Source organism: Parasteatoda tepidariorum, chromosome X2, assembly GCF_043381705.1.
Source record: "Parasteatoda tepidariorum isolate YZ-2023 chromosome X2, CAS_Ptep_4.0, whole genome shotgun sequence".
NCBI classification, from domain to species: Eukaryota; Metazoa; Arthropoda; class Arachnida; order Araneae; family Theridiidae; genus Parasteatoda; species Parasteatoda tepidariorum.
The window spans coordinates 34,025,461-34,043,068 of record NC_092215.1 but is presented as its reverse complement, the minus strand read 5'-3'; the positions used below and the strand labels follow the sequence as shown (position 1 = coordinate 34,043,068).

General features: G+C 27.1%; 1 protein-coding gene across 2 annotated transcripts in view; it reads right to left on the bottom strand.

The window, feature by feature from the left end:
• The window catches only part of LOC107450205 (nuclear receptor subfamily 1 group D member 2), a 67,441-nt gene that overhangs the window by 7,567 nt on the left and 42,266 nt on the right, over positions 1-17,608 (bottom strand). For both annotated transcript variants that reach the window (XM_016065950.3, XM_016065951.3), the window contains one exon: positions 3,439-3,583. In XM_016065950.3, coding sequence (XP_015921436.1) covers positions 3,439-3,583 — 145 coding nt within the window. The remainder of the gene's footprint in view (positions 1-3,438; positions 3,584-17,608) is intronic.

Here is a 17,608-nt window from a genome sequence, read left to right as displayed (position 1 = left end):
CATTTTGATTTTGAAATTTGTAATATATTGAAAAGTGTAAACACATATATTTCATTCAGTCAAATTATATAGTACGCTTGCCTTAATAGCTTTATATACATTATATTTAGCATTATTCAGCGTAAGATGGTCGAAATTATATCCTTCAAATATAAACCTCTATAGCATCTTTCTGTTATTCATTACTGTTATTCATAAAAGCAATCTGCATTACTTAATTTGTTGATTTCGCTATCGTCCCTTTAAGTGAGGAAGTACTTTTTTTAAACCATAATAAGGTCTTAAAATATGAACATACTGAGAAAAAAATTTATAGTCAAAACTACTAGAATAGGGTAAAACTTACTATAGTTCTGGCTATATGGGAAACACCAATAGGTACAATAATTTTTAATTTCATTTTCACAGTAATTTACAATAAAATATTGTTTTATAATGTGTGTTAAAATTTGGTAAATGTGATAAAATTCGGTAATTTTAACCAGCCGCCTTTGAGCATGGCATAAAAACCATTTATTCCGTTAAATTTACTTTTCAATTTTATATTTTTAATAAATGTGTGGTAATAAGAACTCTGATTTTGAGAACTACAATTCCGGTTAACTATTATCATATGAATGGTTTAAATATCTTATTTTCTAGTTTTTTTATTATAATTATGTTTTTTTTTACCAAAAATGTCTGCACCATACAGTCCGATATTGTTTCTAGAATTTTTTTCTCAGTGCAGTGTCTCTAAATATATATATAGGGTAATTCATTTAAAATGCAGTTTTTAAAATGCAAATTTTAAATGCAGTTTTTTACTTTTTCGATTCTTATATTACTACTTTCTTTAAAATATTTTGTCAGATTTACCATGCATGGAATATTACTAGAAATTGATATTAACAACAGCAGCAAAAATTATATTTAAATATACAAGATGTATCATAAAGAACTTTCATAATATAATTTTAAACAGATAAGTAGGAAAGGGAGACACTAAATATACATATTTAGAGTCAATAATCAATATTTGAGCTAGGAAAAATGCGATATAAAAATCAGACAAATCACTACTGACAAAGGCAATTTGTCAAAGCCCGTTTTATTACCGATTGAAATTTCGATTTGTTGGAACAATCTATATAAGTTCTCTGAATGAAATATTAAATATGGAAGGAGGTATTGTAAGTTCTCCAGACAACTTACAATATTTTTACCAATTTATTTTTCTTATTTAAAAAAAGAAACTGCAAAAAAATAGCCATAATTATGTTGCTTTTGTTAAAGAGTTACATTTAAAACTCTTTTTCCTTTCACACTCGAAAGATTAAATTAAATACGCATTAAAATGACCCGTAAACAACTGCATAAAATAAACTCAAGTTTTTTTTCTTTTCCTTTTAAAAAGAAATTATTATTTTCTCTTCTTTTTTTCTTTTCGTGTCAGGCAATAACTCTTCCTAATTCCATTCACCTAGCGACATTAATCCAGAAGTCCTTACAAAGAAAATTCAATTTTGCTCACGTTACATGACCAAATTATGTGTACTGTAAGCTTTCCTTAATTAAAAGCAAATAATTATGCGAGGAAAACACCTATAGTGTTTCAAAATTTATACACCATTCCTTTTTACCACTTGAAATACATCATCTTCCACTATCTATAATACATTTTCTATTCCTTCCGGGCCCTTTATGGTTATTATTTTGGTCCCTGACCCTATCGCTGAGGAAAGATGCGGATGGGATTGCTGTGTACGCGCTTAACACAATTAACCTTTTAGCTGACCCTTAGTAGAGATACTCGTGACAGAACTTACCTGCGCACTGACCCTTGCGCAGATCTTTAAAATGGATGAAGAGGCTGGGTCATTTCTGAATGTCCTCACGTATTGAAAAAACAAGAATTACGGAATACCGTCATGAAATGAAATAGATGTGCTTCATTTTCTTTGAATCATCAATTTAAACGGGAGTTCCATGTGATCTATTGGATTCCAGCACTGTTTCTTTTTGTTTTAGTTAAGGGCTTTTTTGCTGTTGTTTAATTTAGATTGACTGCTAGGGTTCTTTTTTTAATATCATCTCAGACCTGAGTAGATGAAGGTTTAAGCAATATTTTATGACTTTAATAAAATTTTTGCGTTTTGCATTTATATCTTGCTTGTGACTTTTTAATGGGAGAATGTTTAATGCTGTTTAATTTAGATTGAGTACTAGGGTTCTTTTTTTAACATCATCTCAGACCTGAGTAGATGAAGGTTTAAGCAATATTTTATGACTTTTATTAAATTTTTGCGTTTTGCATTTATATCTTGCTTGTGACTTTTTAATGGGAGAATGTTTAATGTTGTTCAATTTAGATTGAGTGCTAGGGTCCCTTTTTTAATATCATCTCAGCCATGAGTAGATGAAGGTTTAAGCAATATTTTATGACTTTTATTTAATTTTTGCGTTTTGCATTGATTCTGCTTGTGACTTTTTAATGTTGTTTAATTTAGATTGAGAGCTAGGGTTCTTTTTCTTCCTTTAATATCATCTCAGACCTGAGTAAAGGAAGGTTTAAGCAATATTTTATGACTTTTAGTAAATTCTTGCATTTTGCATTTATAACTTGCTTGTGACTTTTTAATGGGTAAAATTTATATTCACTGATATCTCAGAAATTCACTGATTTAGCTAAATAAAGCAATGTTGTTTTGCTAAATAAGACTAAAATTGGATTTTAACATTAGAATTTTTTTTAACGTCACTTAAAACGTTCGTCTACTTAACTCTTCAAATTATCTTAAGTGTCATTTTAAGACATTTATTTTTGTATAATTTCAAATTCATCCATAACAGGAAATATTTATGCACTTTCAGTTTATAGAAATATTGGAATTAAAAAGCATTTTCGTCAACTTGTTATTATCTTAGCATTGTTAATTATTTATTATAACATTTAAAATATAAATAAAAAAGTTTTCTTGTTAATTATTGTCATGCGTGTCGTATTTTTGTAAAAATACTATTCTGAAATAATGACGGGAATATCTGTTTCTATACCACTGATTCATTGCTTTTACATATTAGATTTACATATTGTATTTTTTACTAAATGTGTGGCAATAAGAATTATAATTTTAAAAGCCAGCATTTCTGGTAAACCGTTTTAATACCAATGAAAAAATTATCAAAATGAATGTTTTTAATAGCGTATACATATAATTTTTATGAGAACAATGTTTATTTCTTACTCATCGTTTTTTTAATGGTAGTTTTACCAGAATTGTTTTCTCTGAGTGCAAATTGGAAAATAAGAACTAATAAAAAAAAATTTTCTGTTATGCATTAAATAATTTAGCTTCAGAGCGTAAAATTGCTTTTTTTTTATTAAAAAATGCCACTAGTTAAAAAACTTTGAGTTAAGAATAAGAAAAGGATAAAATTTTTGAGACAGAGACTTACCACTTTTAGACATTCCTACGAGTAGGCATTTTTTTAGCCTACAGCTTTTACAAGATGTTCTATTTTTCTTGTTGATGACACATTGTCCACTGTTTTTACACTCTCCCAATGCAGCTAGATTATTGTATGTGCGTCCGAAAAATGACTGAAAAAAAAAGATAATTGATACAAAATCAGTCTTTTTTTTTAAAGAAAAAAAGGAAATTAATTTTTAGGTGAAATTAAAAGAAAAACAAGCAATTCTTATTATGATAAAATGCGTACACAACTACAACAACAAGACGGTTTTGGCAATTAAACACAATTTAAAATCTGCCAAGATTTTACACGTCATTTTTAAGAAGGTTGCTATATTTTAGTAAAAATAAATAAGTTCCTTTTCTAAGTTAAAGGAAGGCAAACTGTTCCTTTTTCAACAAAAGTTTTTAAAAAGTAGTGGAGGAGAATTTAAAACTAAAACTTGCATGTTTTTTTCCTAAAATTTATTGATAGTTTAAACCAAATTAGTCAAACCAAGAGGTAACTAATTTAGTAGCGTTTCATATAAACGAGTAAAAAATGTTAAGTCCTGGTTGCAAAATTCACGTTAGATTATGTTTTCGTTATCAATAATCATACTTTAAATCGCAAATTTAGTTATTACTTCAACAAAAAAATGGTCTCATAGATGAGAAATTGGTTTCTCAAAATTCACACTAAGTCGTTTAAACAAACAAAAAATAGTAAAAAGAATTACAGATGATTTATTTTTATTCCATGAAGGGAGTTTTAATTAATAAAGTAGCATTGACTAATATTCAGCTATTTACACTAAGAAAAAAGTATGGTCGAAGCTACCAGAATGTGGTAAAATTTACCGTATTTCTGGCTCTATAGTAACACCAAAAATATCAGTTATATATCCCGTAGTGCTTTAATAAAGATTTTGATGAAAATAACAGTAAAATATGATTTTAAAACGTGAGATAAAATTTAGTAATTGAAAACTTAGAGCATTGCATAAAAACCAATGTTAAATTTACTTTTAAGTTTTGAATTTCTCACTAAATGTGTGGTAATAAGAACTATATAATTTTGAAATTCAGAATTTCCGGTACACCGTTGTCATATAAATGGAAATATTATCAAATAAATGGTTTAAATTTAGCATATTTAGCCTTTTTTTAACCAGAATTACGGCTTTTTTCTCCCAGAAATATCATTACCGTACAGTAAAGTAATTTTGCTGAACTTTTCTCCCCGCGTATGATTAAAATCACGGAAATTTTAAGGGATATTATTTTTTAATCATCATTATTTTTTCAAGTACTTTTGATGCCAAACTCGTTTATTATTCTACATTACTTCTCATTGAACTTGAAACAGTATTAGTTCACCATATGAATCTATGAAGGCATAATCGAAACACCAGCTGTTAATCTATATTTCTCGAGAAAGAACTTGTTGATATTTCAAAATGCGTTAATTAGCTTCAACATTCAAGCCTAACCTCTTAATTATAATCATTCTTTAACAATAGTTAATCTTACATTTTATTTTTCATTTACTGCAAATGAGCTTTGAGTTAATTTCTTTTTAAAGAGATTAAGCAATATGTTGCTTCATAATGACTAGAATTACTGAAAGAGAAACACAATCCGGAATTAAAGAAAAAGAAATAATATTTTAAGGAAATATATCTGCTCCGATGATTTTTTGCTTAAAATTATATTGTGTAATGAAACACAATAAGCAATTTTCTGAAAAATATTGTTTATGAAATAATATTGATGCATTTCGGAAATGAAATTCTATGTAATTGATAGATCAATTTCTTTTTATTGTTGGGGCTTCGAAAAATGATTAGTTTTTTATATGATAGTTCTTAAATTTATATTGTTTCCATCTATTAGCAGTAATGTTTAAGCTCTTAAACCGAAAATTATTTATTTAGTAGTTTTTATTGACTAATTTTTATTTATTTTTATTCAATTTCGATTTTATTGGCTTTTTTTTCATTTCTAATATTTTTAATTCAGAGTACATTTGTTTTGCCAACTACAATTAATTCTGTTATCAGAATTATTTGCATTTTGCAAAATAGTTCGATAAATAATTCTGACTTCAACTATATCTCTTTTACTGCACTTAATAAGATTTGAGCTAATAATTCTGGCTACAAATTAATATATTCTGGCTATAACTTTCTTCTTATATAATTTTGACTCTGAATCTATTTTACTGAGTATAGCTTTTTTTTCATAAATTTTAAGACTTTGAATGAATCTATATCACAAGATACATCGTAAAATGAACAAAGAATGTTTTCATTAAATAAAATAAATTAACTTATTTCGTTCTTTAAGACAGAAAAAGAAATATTAAGTATGGTTTTAAAGGAAAAATATTTTAGATATACATAGACATTTAAAATGAAACTATTTTGAACATGTTTAGATAATGCGTCATCTAAAATAAAATAACAATGTCTTTGCGGATGAAAGAAGAATATAAAACAATGAATTGTCATTTTTTAAATAAAAATCTAGTTTGCTTTCCTTTAAGATCTAACTTTAAGGTTATATTTCTGTAAAACTTAATATATTTATCCGCTTTTTCGTAAATAATTGTTTTTTTCTTTCCGATTATTATAAACACTTGTTTTGAAGAAGGTTTTGCTGATTCATTAAACCAGATTTTATCTATTTGTCTTAGATATTTATTTGGATAAAACATAGTCAAAATAAAAGTTCCAGACGAGTCAGTTATGTAAGACAATTCAGAGATGAATAATAAAATACATTCATAAAAATATGAGTATTAAAAGCAAGAAAAGTAACTTTTTCGTGAATATACAGCAAAAGATGGTTTATAAATAGTCGTGATGGAAAAATTATTTAAAAAACAAAAAACGGAAAAGCAAATACGTGGTTAGGTAGACCCTTTTCATTTAAAGGAATTTAGTAAACTCACTTTCAGTAAATAAAGCAGCAAGAAAAACAAATTTGAAAAACAAGCTACGTATTTGAACAACTTTCCCATTTACCGAATTTTCATTTTTACAGTTCAGCGGATTGGTATAGAATATGTTTTAAACCCAAAGTTTCAAGATGGCCACTATTAGTCATTAAAGTCCAATTGTAAGAAGAAAAAAAATCCTAATAAGAAGTAGAATTGCTCAATAATGACATCTCTATGTATAACAAATTACGATCATTTAGAATATCGGAGAGAAAAAATCGTTTGCTTTGTTTCGAAAAGACTTTAATCAGTACATAACCTAGCATTAACATTCTTATACACGTATAAACATGATAAGGAATAAAAAGTAACCCGCATGCACTTTATGTATTAATACTTTCTCGTCGAAATTAGCCATAAATATTTTGAGTATTACTATATCTTAAGACCTTCATATGAAAAACCATAAGGAAAATTTTCCTTTTTCTAAGTAGCTATTTGTAAAAAAAAATTGGCGCTTTTATTGGAAGACGGAAAATATCAAATAAAAAATAGACAACTGACAGTTTGACTTTCTATGTTCTTGATAGGTTACTTCATATTTATCAAGGAAGCTCTCTTTTGCTGTCTAATTTTCGATTTAAAAAATCACCAAGAAATTAATTCTTTTGCAATGGATAAATGATTCATTCTACTGTTACGAATGCATACGAAAACATTAAAACGAGACTGCTTAGCCTCTCGCTATTGATACTGAGATAAAGTATCAAGGGTTATTTGCGTCAATGGAATGACATTAATTGCTGGCTTTTATTAGTACAGGAAAGTCCTTAAACATGACAGAAAACTAAGCTGATTGAGAACTAGATAGTAAACAAAAAGATTCTTTTAAGGCGATAATTTAAGGTCATAAGCTATTTATTTGTAGTTAAAAGGAGAAATTGATGCTATTGTCAAAGCTTTCAATCATTAGAAATAAAAAAATACATTAAAGTTGAAAACAAACTATTGTTAGTTTAATGTTATAACTGTATTTAAACTGCATAAAAGGATATGATATAAATATGGTTGAATGGAAAGAGATTTATTAAAATTAACTATTTATTTACAATTTTAGCAATTTAATTTAATTTTTGTAATTTTCAATAAACAGACTAGTAGACAAATAAAAAGAACTTATTCAAGACCAGGAGGGCGATCTTTTTAAGTGGTAAATAAAAAATATTGATAATTAATGCCTAAAATTATGAAAAGTTATATATATGAATTAATGAAATTAATGAGATCTCTTTTAAATAGACTATTCTTTTAAAATAATATTTATAAATAGGTAATTCTTTGCAAATTGACCGTAAATACTTATTCGGAAACGACATTTGAGATGAAAAAAACCAAGCAATAATTCTGGTTAATAAAGCTAAATTAAACGGCATTAAAACCATGCATTTGGCAGTTTTTCCGTTCATATGGTAACAGTTTACAGAAAACTTGAATTTTCAAAATTATAGTTATTTAGTAAAAAATACAAAACTGGAAAGAAAACGTAAATGCAACTGAATAAATGGTTTTTGTTCCATGCTTTAAGGTATGATAAAATTACCAAATTTTATCACTTATTACAAAACACATTTTATTGATAATTTTATCAAAATTATTGTCAAAGCGCTTTGGTAAAAACTGCCGAGTTTTTTGGCATTCCCATAGAGCCAGAAACACTGTAAGTTTTACCATATTCTGGTAGTTTTGACCATAACTTTTTTTGTGTAATATAGAACATTACTCAAGGAAAATAATATCATTTAAGAACCAAAATATCACTAAATCATATTTAATTGTCGTTTATATAAATTATTCCCTAAATAAAATTAGCTTCGCAGAGCACACTGAGCCCACGATACAGAAACAAAACAATTCTGAACAAAAGGTTTATCACTGACATTTTAATATAAGCTATAAATACAATGACAACAGATACAGCTCCAATATAGCTCGTTCGTAAACGAAAATGATTCAAATGTGTTGAAATCAATAAAAACTTCAAAAAACAAAATAAATATGATTTGTACTTCCAGCTGTTTAAAAATTGGATATAAAACAATAATCCTTACGCAATAATGATAATCATTGCACATCCTTACAACTGGGGCAAGTGAATTTACGACATCATAGCAGCCGTAAGTGTTGTGTTTCTTTGACTGTAAAAATGCTCGTAAAATTCACTACATGGTAATTGCAATAATTGTAAGAAGATTTGATTTAAGAAATGCATTATGAAATGTTTTCATTTGTATTTTGTTTACCTATAGATTAAAATGAAACTTTAGATCTGTTTTGTCATTGTTAAGACTTAAATTAGTCTGTTATATTTTAGATACAGATGAAACTTCATTTTATTGAGTTTTGAAACTCGATTAATAACATTCAAACTAGTTTTTAACTAAATTCTCTTAAGCTCTACTTAAATTTTAGATAGAACTTATTCAGTTGTTGGGAATTTCTTTTACTTATAATTCCTCAGTATGTATTTGTAAATATCTTATATGTTGAATATGCGGTTGTTCTCGAATTTACAATGTCGTAGCTTCCATTTCATTACAGACAAAATAGCAGTTGTGAAAATGTGTTACTATATTCGCCTGTTATCAGAATAGGGCAGTACATTATTCATAAATTGAAATTTGCCTGCTACCACAATTTAGTCAAACAGAAACTATAATTGAAGAAATTAGATAAACTGAAATGAAAAATTATTTGCAGATTCTTTGCTAGTATGCAGAACCCACTGCCGTGCTGCAGAGCTTCTGTTACCACGTATAGATGTGGTAACATATATGATAAATCTATTCTTAGTGTAGTGTGAAATACTATATAGCATGTTTAATGAAAACTTTATCTAAACTTCTAAAAAGTTAATAGAATCTTTTAATATTCAATTCGCTAGTTAGCACATTTAATGATTAAAGAAGCAATTTGACTTTGATTAAATATATTTATTACAATGTAATTTATAAATTGAGTATTAAATAAAAAATATTTTTTTTTGATTGGCATACATTTTTTTAAATTGCATGAATGATAAAATATATTTCTGCTAAAAACATTATAAGAGCCTCTGTATTATGTAGGATCTATCATCAATCAGTATTGCATCTTACACTGAGAAAAAGGTAGGATCAAAACTACCAGAACGTGGTAAATTTTACCGTGCTTCTGGCTCTATGATAGCATCGAAGAAGGTCGGTAATTTTTACTAAGGAGCTTCAATAATGATTTTAGTAAAATTAATATTACATATGGTTTTATAATGTGAGATAAAAGTTGGTAAAATTTCATATTTTGTATCTTAGAACATGACATAAAAGCTATTTATACATTAAATTTACTTTTTAGTTTTGTGTTTTTTTACTAAATGTGTGGTAATAAGAATAATAATTTTGAAGTCCAAAATTTCCGACAAACCGTTGAACAGAAAAATTATCAAATGAAAACTTTAATGCTGTATCTTTTGATTGTTTTAACCAGAATACTGTTTATTATTATTATTATTTTTTTTCTTTCCAAAAATGTCATTTCTATGCAGTAGAGTAATTTTACCAGATTTTTCCCGCAGTGTATAAGAAAAAAGTGCTTAAGAAAAAAATTTATAAGTAATTTTTCTGTATATGGGAAGCAATTACCATGAATGATTTAATTTGTATTATTGAAGCAGAGAATACCATTAACCAGTTTGTTTGCTTGATGTAAATATTAACTCATGCTCTAACCGTTTTCTTGATAATTTTCTTTTTCAATTAAGCCTATTAAAGTAGGCTTAACTGATTGAATATGTTCATAATACTCTTACATGGTCTTAAGCATTATATACACCTCTATTTATGAAGATTGATTATTTCCAAACTGTTATCTGAGCTTCATAAATCAATGTTTTACGATAAAATTTGCATTGTTTATTTTGATGCAAGAAATGATATAAGGACCTCCCCCTTTTTTTTTCAATACTTGCGCAAGTAGCGCAAGGTCATTTATCGAAGACTTAGGGTACTAATAGCAGCCTTGGTAGAACGAGGAAAAGTGCTGAGGAACTATAGCCTGAGGACATTTTTCACGCCCAGATCATAAATAGGAGTAGATCGGGATTTATCAATTAATGTTTGTAAGAGATTCTCAAATCGATAGATTTCATAAATTTTCAGTTCATTTAACTTCAAGGTGACAAAAAGCAGGAGAATTTTATTCAATTTCAGTTGGAGTCTAAAAGTTTCATTACAAATTGTGACAGACATGATTTATTAGTGCAGTAATTGGACCCAGAATAATCTATTGAAATAACCACATTTATTTAATTGGGGAATGAAAAAGTGCAAAAATTAGAGTCAGGAAATGTAATTAATGTAAGAATACTTGTTGAAATTGCATTTTTATCTAAATTTGCTTCTAACAATTTGATTATTTTTTTTCCCAAAAATTAGAAGTAATACTAATTTAGAAAGAAAGGATTGAGATTTATTATTTAATGTCTGTGGGATACTGAAATCAATCATAAATTTTTTCTTCAAGGCGAATCGATTGAAAATGTCGAAAATTTTGATTAGGAATATTGAGAAAAAATGATTGATTATATCTTTTGTTTGGTGCTATTAAAATAACGATGTTTTCGAATTTGGAATATAAAAATTTAAAAAAAAATCATATCAAATTAATAAGAAAAAATGAAAATGCTTCAATTGTAAAAATAAACTTTTCCATTTAATATATCCAATTTTTAAAGATAGTCTATAAATATTTTGACAAGCATTAATTGTAATATTAATATAAATATTATGCATACTTCATATAAATATGTGCTACATACAAAGGTAATTTTATTTCGATGGCAATTCTTAATGAATTTACATTAATGACATAACTTAAAAAGAATGGTAACAATAGTAATAATAATTAAAATTGTAACACAATCACGTAAAAAAACTTTCTTTATTATGCTAAATATTTATGTAGAGAAGAATAAGACATTTTACAAATGTTCCAGTTTTGAGACGCAAGTCATATAAGGGTTAACATTGTTAATTAGAAAGAATAAATTAACAAATATAATTATGTGAATAAAATAATGTTACATAATCAACAACAACTGCTAAATTGATTTAAAAATCAATTTTTGCATTAGTTGTGAGCTGAAACTAAAATGAGTGCATTTATTTCATTGCGTAATTCGTGACTTTAATTTGAAGCAAATATTGCCATGCATGATAATTAACACAATTTTTTTAAATTAATTTAATGTAAACGTATTAAAATATTAAACGATATTGCATACAAAACATTATGAGCCCAGTTAAATTAACCGTCTTTCTGTGTGTCCTAGAAATTAGCACCCACTTCGTTGGAAGTTAACAAACAATAATATATTGTATACACCTTCAATGCAATTAAACTAACGACAAAACGTAGGTTAATTCACAAAAAAGGCAAGACACGGGAAGGGTTGTAAGGCGTTTAAGTAATTAAGATCAACATTAAAAAACTCTCTTATTATTTTTTTTTTATCCTGTGCATATTTACATAATGTTTATCTGTAAATGCTAAACGTATTTCTAGAATACAATATGTATATTTATCTGAACACTTTGAAATACGTATCTATGTGTTACGCATCAACAGTTAAATTATTATCATAATAAACTTTATTTAAAACCAAAAACTTGAACAGCATAACCACTGCGAGCTTTCTTACTGCTTATAAACGCAATTGAAATCATACATCACCTTTCAACCTTTACCTACTCTTGAAGTCAATAGAACTTTAACTAGAGCGATTTTCAAGAGGGGTCAGTAACAAAATGCATAAGTGTTGTTGGCAGGTGTAAATTCTCCAATTTCTAAAAAGCCTTTATCTCTTTGTAAAGATGTTTTGTTTTATAGGATCTAAATTTTATATCATGCATAGAGGAATACCAAACTTCAGAAACTCTATTCGGTATTTGCGAAACTACTTTCCCACGGTAAATGAATTTAAAAATTAATTTTAGATAGCAGAAGGAAATGTCCAATTAATTTTTTTCTTTCAAATAACAAAATTAATTAATTGTTAAAATGATGAGTAATCATTATTGTAAGAGTGTCAGGATATTTCCTTTCTCGAATTTAAATACATAAAAAATAAATAACATCAGATAATAAGGTATAACAACACGGATAAACAAGGGCACTTCTCCAAATTTTAAAGATTATATTATAAATAAGGTATCAGGTGAGAAATGAAAACAATTGCGTATCAGAAAATTAGGTACATTTCAGGTAATTTCAAAAGTGTTCCCTGAAACCGCAGTCGGATTTAAAATCTATATAAATTGCGTAAATACCGTATTAGTCGCTCTGGATCTGCATATCACTTTAAACCATTCGTAAAAAATGTATCATAAACATGCATTACTTTCAGACGGGTCAAACTAAATAATTATATATATCAAGGAATATTTTTATCAGCTTTTAAACAGAACGTTGTTTATCTTACCTTTTAAAACTGAACGTATTAATTTATTAAAGCTTACAGCGTAATAGTTGAAACCTTACAAATTATGCAAAGTTAAGGCAAACTGTATTACAATTCCTTACATCCCTATTACAAACACTAATACAATTATTAGTTACAATTCTTTACATTATCAGCAAGCAACCGCAAAATTTTTATTTTTCGGAAAAATTTCTTCATCGACCGGGAGAATTTCCTCATTTATCAGATAAATTTGATTTATCAGATAAATTTATTTTTATGTTTTTTCCCCATTAAAACTTCACTTTCTATTTAAATTCTAATAATATTTTTTGCAAGTTATTCCTGACTATTCCTACTTAATAGGCCTAGATTTTAACAATTAGCATTAAACTTCATGAAAACCTCTAAGTTTACCATGCAGAACAAATTGTCAACTTAAATTTTGACAGCAAATGTGTATTTAAAAACATTCCAGGAATCTTTCTATTTATCTCGAATATAATGGCCTCAAAGAATATGGTAAAGAAGGTTTTTACCTGGACTTAGCCAGAGTCTGGAATTTTGAGGTAAACTCAGAGAGATTTTCAGATTAAACAAGAAAAGCCAGGAATTTCCCTCTGTGTTGCCTATTTCAGTAGAATATAAAAGAGCTGCATTCTGTTATGGCCAAATTTAAGACAAAGTTTGATCTAATGTTAAGTATCTAGACTAACTTCTCTTTACCTTTAACTTCCTAATAATGTCTGTGATATTGAATATGGATAAAAGGTAACTAAAACTTTTAATGTTATGGTTGAAATATTGCACTAATTCAAAAGAGGAAGAATATACGAAATGTATTTTCTTTTCAAATCGATTTTTTTATGTTCTATTTGTTTCATAGATCATAAGAAAACTATCAACATTATTTTAAAAAGATTTGCGTATAACTTGTAGAGCCATAGTAATTCATAAATAACACTTATCTAAAAGTAGCACAAAATGGAAGATTATTTATTTAACAATTTCTCCCGTATATTACACTCGTATATCAGCAGATAAACGATACAATGAAAAACAATTTTTAAATACGTATCGAGAGTTATTTCTGATTTTATCTCAACTAAAAGTACCTTTAAAATAACTCAATCATGAGCACGTCTCAATTAAATAATATTAAATCATATGATTTAATTATATCAGATTATATCATCTACACTTTCACTTGTAATTCACTGCAAGATGTAAAGCTGTTCAAATAATTTACATTTCCGTCTTTTTTTCATCAATAAATGTTGTGTTCTGTCCAAGACGTGGGGACCTTGATTGAAGAAGACGACACACCCTGGTTGATATGACCTCGTTGTCCTAATTTGTTTCGTATCATAATAAAGCAAAATTAGAAAAAATATTTGATGGAAGAGTTAAGACCTTGAATTTTCTTTCGTAGGTTAAGGTTGAGAAATCAAATCCTTGTCTTTGATGAAATTGTTGTCCAAGTAAAATGACATGCAAAAGACTCATTATAGAAGTCGCTAAGCAATTTTAATGCTTATGTTTCGATGATTAACTTTCTATCGTTATATTAAAAACTCCCATTGCAAAAAAGAAAATTAATTTTTTACACTTGTCTTGTACAACTATCATATTATTGAGACAACTTCCGAAAGCATTCTACTTATAAATACTCTAGTTTAAAGCACAGTGAATGAGACAATTTTTGACTAGTATTACAGAAATATCTTACAATAATATATAATTATAGTCCGCTATTGTTTGCTTTTATGATTAATTTTTGAGATCATGAGTGAAATATACTTTATGCTGTCACAGATGATACATTATAAAACGGGGAGAGATTTGTTTAGCACACAAGAGATTTGTTTAGCATTTGTTTTCACAAGAAATGGTTTTGATTAATGATTTTGGGTCGCAAAATATTGCTTGCAACTCTAATGGAAAATATATGAGTAACAAAATATTAAAAATGTAGTTTCGTACCTTCATTTGTATCTAAATAACCAAACGTATCAAAATTAAAAATTAAGTTATTTTAAATGCAATCAAACTGAGGTTTAAGAAAATAACATTAAATTTAAATTCTTTGTTTGGTTAAATAATCAGCGAAAAAACAAATGTAAAGAGATGAAAGTTACAATGGAAATTATTGCACAAATATTGATTTAAGCAAGCTTTTGAAATTCTGTTAAAATTTGAGAGACTTAAAATAGTGAACGTTTTTTTCCCATTGGCTACTTTGCCTACTTTACCTATTTTGTCGACTTCGTTTGCTTTAGGCAATATTGTGATATCGAGAAAATAAGCTTTTATTTTCAGCACATAGGTACTGCATTTAAAGATATTCATTTCTTTATTTTAGTATTTTTTAAATAACGTGAAGTTTTTACAAATGTATCTCAAAATATATTATTTACTCATTTTTTTATCTTACCTTAAGTATAATAATATAATATTTAAGAAATAAAAATCAATTTACTTACGAAGAAAAATAGTTTACTTTATATTTGATTTAGTTTTTTGACGCATTTATTATATTTTTGGTGCTTTTAAAAGATATTTACATCTCTATTGTTCTGTTGAACATTGTAAGTGTTCTTCAATTATGGCAAAAAACGGCAAATAACTTCCTTACTTGCATCTAATGAACTCATCTTAAGTATTATTCAATATAATTTCAAAAGTATTTCAACTTTGAATTTGGATGATTGATCTTATCTTATTAGATGTTGAATAAAATGTTCAGTCAATATTTCCAATATATCAATGGAATCGAATATTGAATTAAATGCTTAGGCAACTGCATACTTGAAAACGAGCGTCATTTTGAAAACATGTTGCCAATATTTCAGCAGAATTGGCTATGCATTGACATATTCAGCCAGATACGCATTTGAAACTGAGCACCATCTCGGAACAATGTTGGCTATATTTCATTGGAATCTGATATTGAACTGAATGTTCAATCAGCTTTCTGTTTGAAAATGAGCACAATCTTGAAAATAAGTTGCCAATATTTCGGTGGAATTAGATATCGAATGTCATATTCAGCCAGCTATGTATTTGAAACTGAGCACCATCTCGAAAACATGCCAATATTTCAGAGGAATTGCACTTTCCAGATGCACCTATACATTTAATATGTTACTTCAGTATCTTCAATAAAACAATGTCTAACTTCTTCATTTCTTTTCTTCATTTTTAATCAAAAATATTCAAAATGTCTTCTCTTTTTCTTAAGATTCATAAAACATTCTTCACACTCTTGCCACATCTTTAAGTGCTGCAGTATCTAGAAAAATAAAAGGAAAAAATGTAGACTGCGTTTTTATTACATTGTTATAAAACATATGAAAAAAGTATTTTAAAACTTAAAATGCATCATATTAAACAAATTTCAAACGAATGTGCATCTAAATACCTGATAAAAATAATGTAAGTAGTAGAGAGGAAAATATTTTTTTTTAGTTTTTGCAGAAAACACTGATTCTTTTAAGTTATTACAGCATAGAAAAAAAATATTAGAAACAATTAAAAACTTTTTTCTTAAATAGAAATTCAGAAATAGAATTGATACAATTTTATACATAAAGACAGACGTAGAAACTATTTCTCATAAATTTAAATTAAATTTAAAATTCAATTATGAATAATTGGGAGAATTTCTGAAGCTATTTAACTAAACCAAAATCGCAAAAAGATTATATAAAAAATATATTAGAATATTTCCAAATAAAGTTGTATTGGAAATTTAATTTTCATTTCTTACTTTTTTCAATTGCTCGAGAGCTAACTTTAATACATAAATATGGATGTCTCTAAAACTGAATGCAGTCTAAAAACTAAAAGCCGCAGTGAAAGTAAGCCATAAAACAAACAAATATTGCCAAGCGACTTTTTTGAAAATTGCAAACGATTCAAAAATTTGGAAATTTTATATTATTCACAGCCAAACGATAACTGTAACTTGCTAAAAAGTATTCTTTTTTATTTTCAGATTTTAGTAAGCATTTAAAATATAGTTTTTAGTGCTTTTTTATTGTAGTCTTTGTTGATTTCAATGCACTTTTTAGAGACACCCATATAAAAAAATAAATAAATAACATTTGCTTACCTTACGAAGTTCCGCCATTTTTTACGTTCAGACACTGTAGATGATTTCCAACTGATGCTGCAGGGAAGAATAACCTGAAAACTACTGACATTGAAAATTGAAAGTAAGTTTAATAACTTTCTCGGGATTTTAGGATTTGTGTAAACGTGTTTTTGTGAGATTGCTTATGAAACCTAATCTGAAAAGTGTTTTGAGTGAATATTTGTAATACAATTTTTCAGTTTTGTGATTGTTTTCGGGTACCTTTTCATTAAGAAATCATACTAGTTTTTATTTTGATCAAACCTTATTACTCTCCCTGATATTTTATTTATTTTTTAACTCAATTCCGTAAAATGTCACTATTTGGGCAGAAATGTTGAATGACTGCATAAGAATTGCTTGGAAATGTTATAGGCAAAGAACAAACTAGAGAAAGCAAAAGTAATGAGCTAGGAAATGTTTCAAAAGAATCAAAATTGCCAAGAAACTAAAGAAAAGAGATAAACTTTGTTTACCTTAAGCAGAATGCTAAAAGCAGTGTACAAACTTTTTTGATTCCATTTCTTGGTCAGATTCCAATAGATTTCTGATTTTAAGAAGTAATATTTTAATAATATAAAGATCAAAAGATCCATATCAAG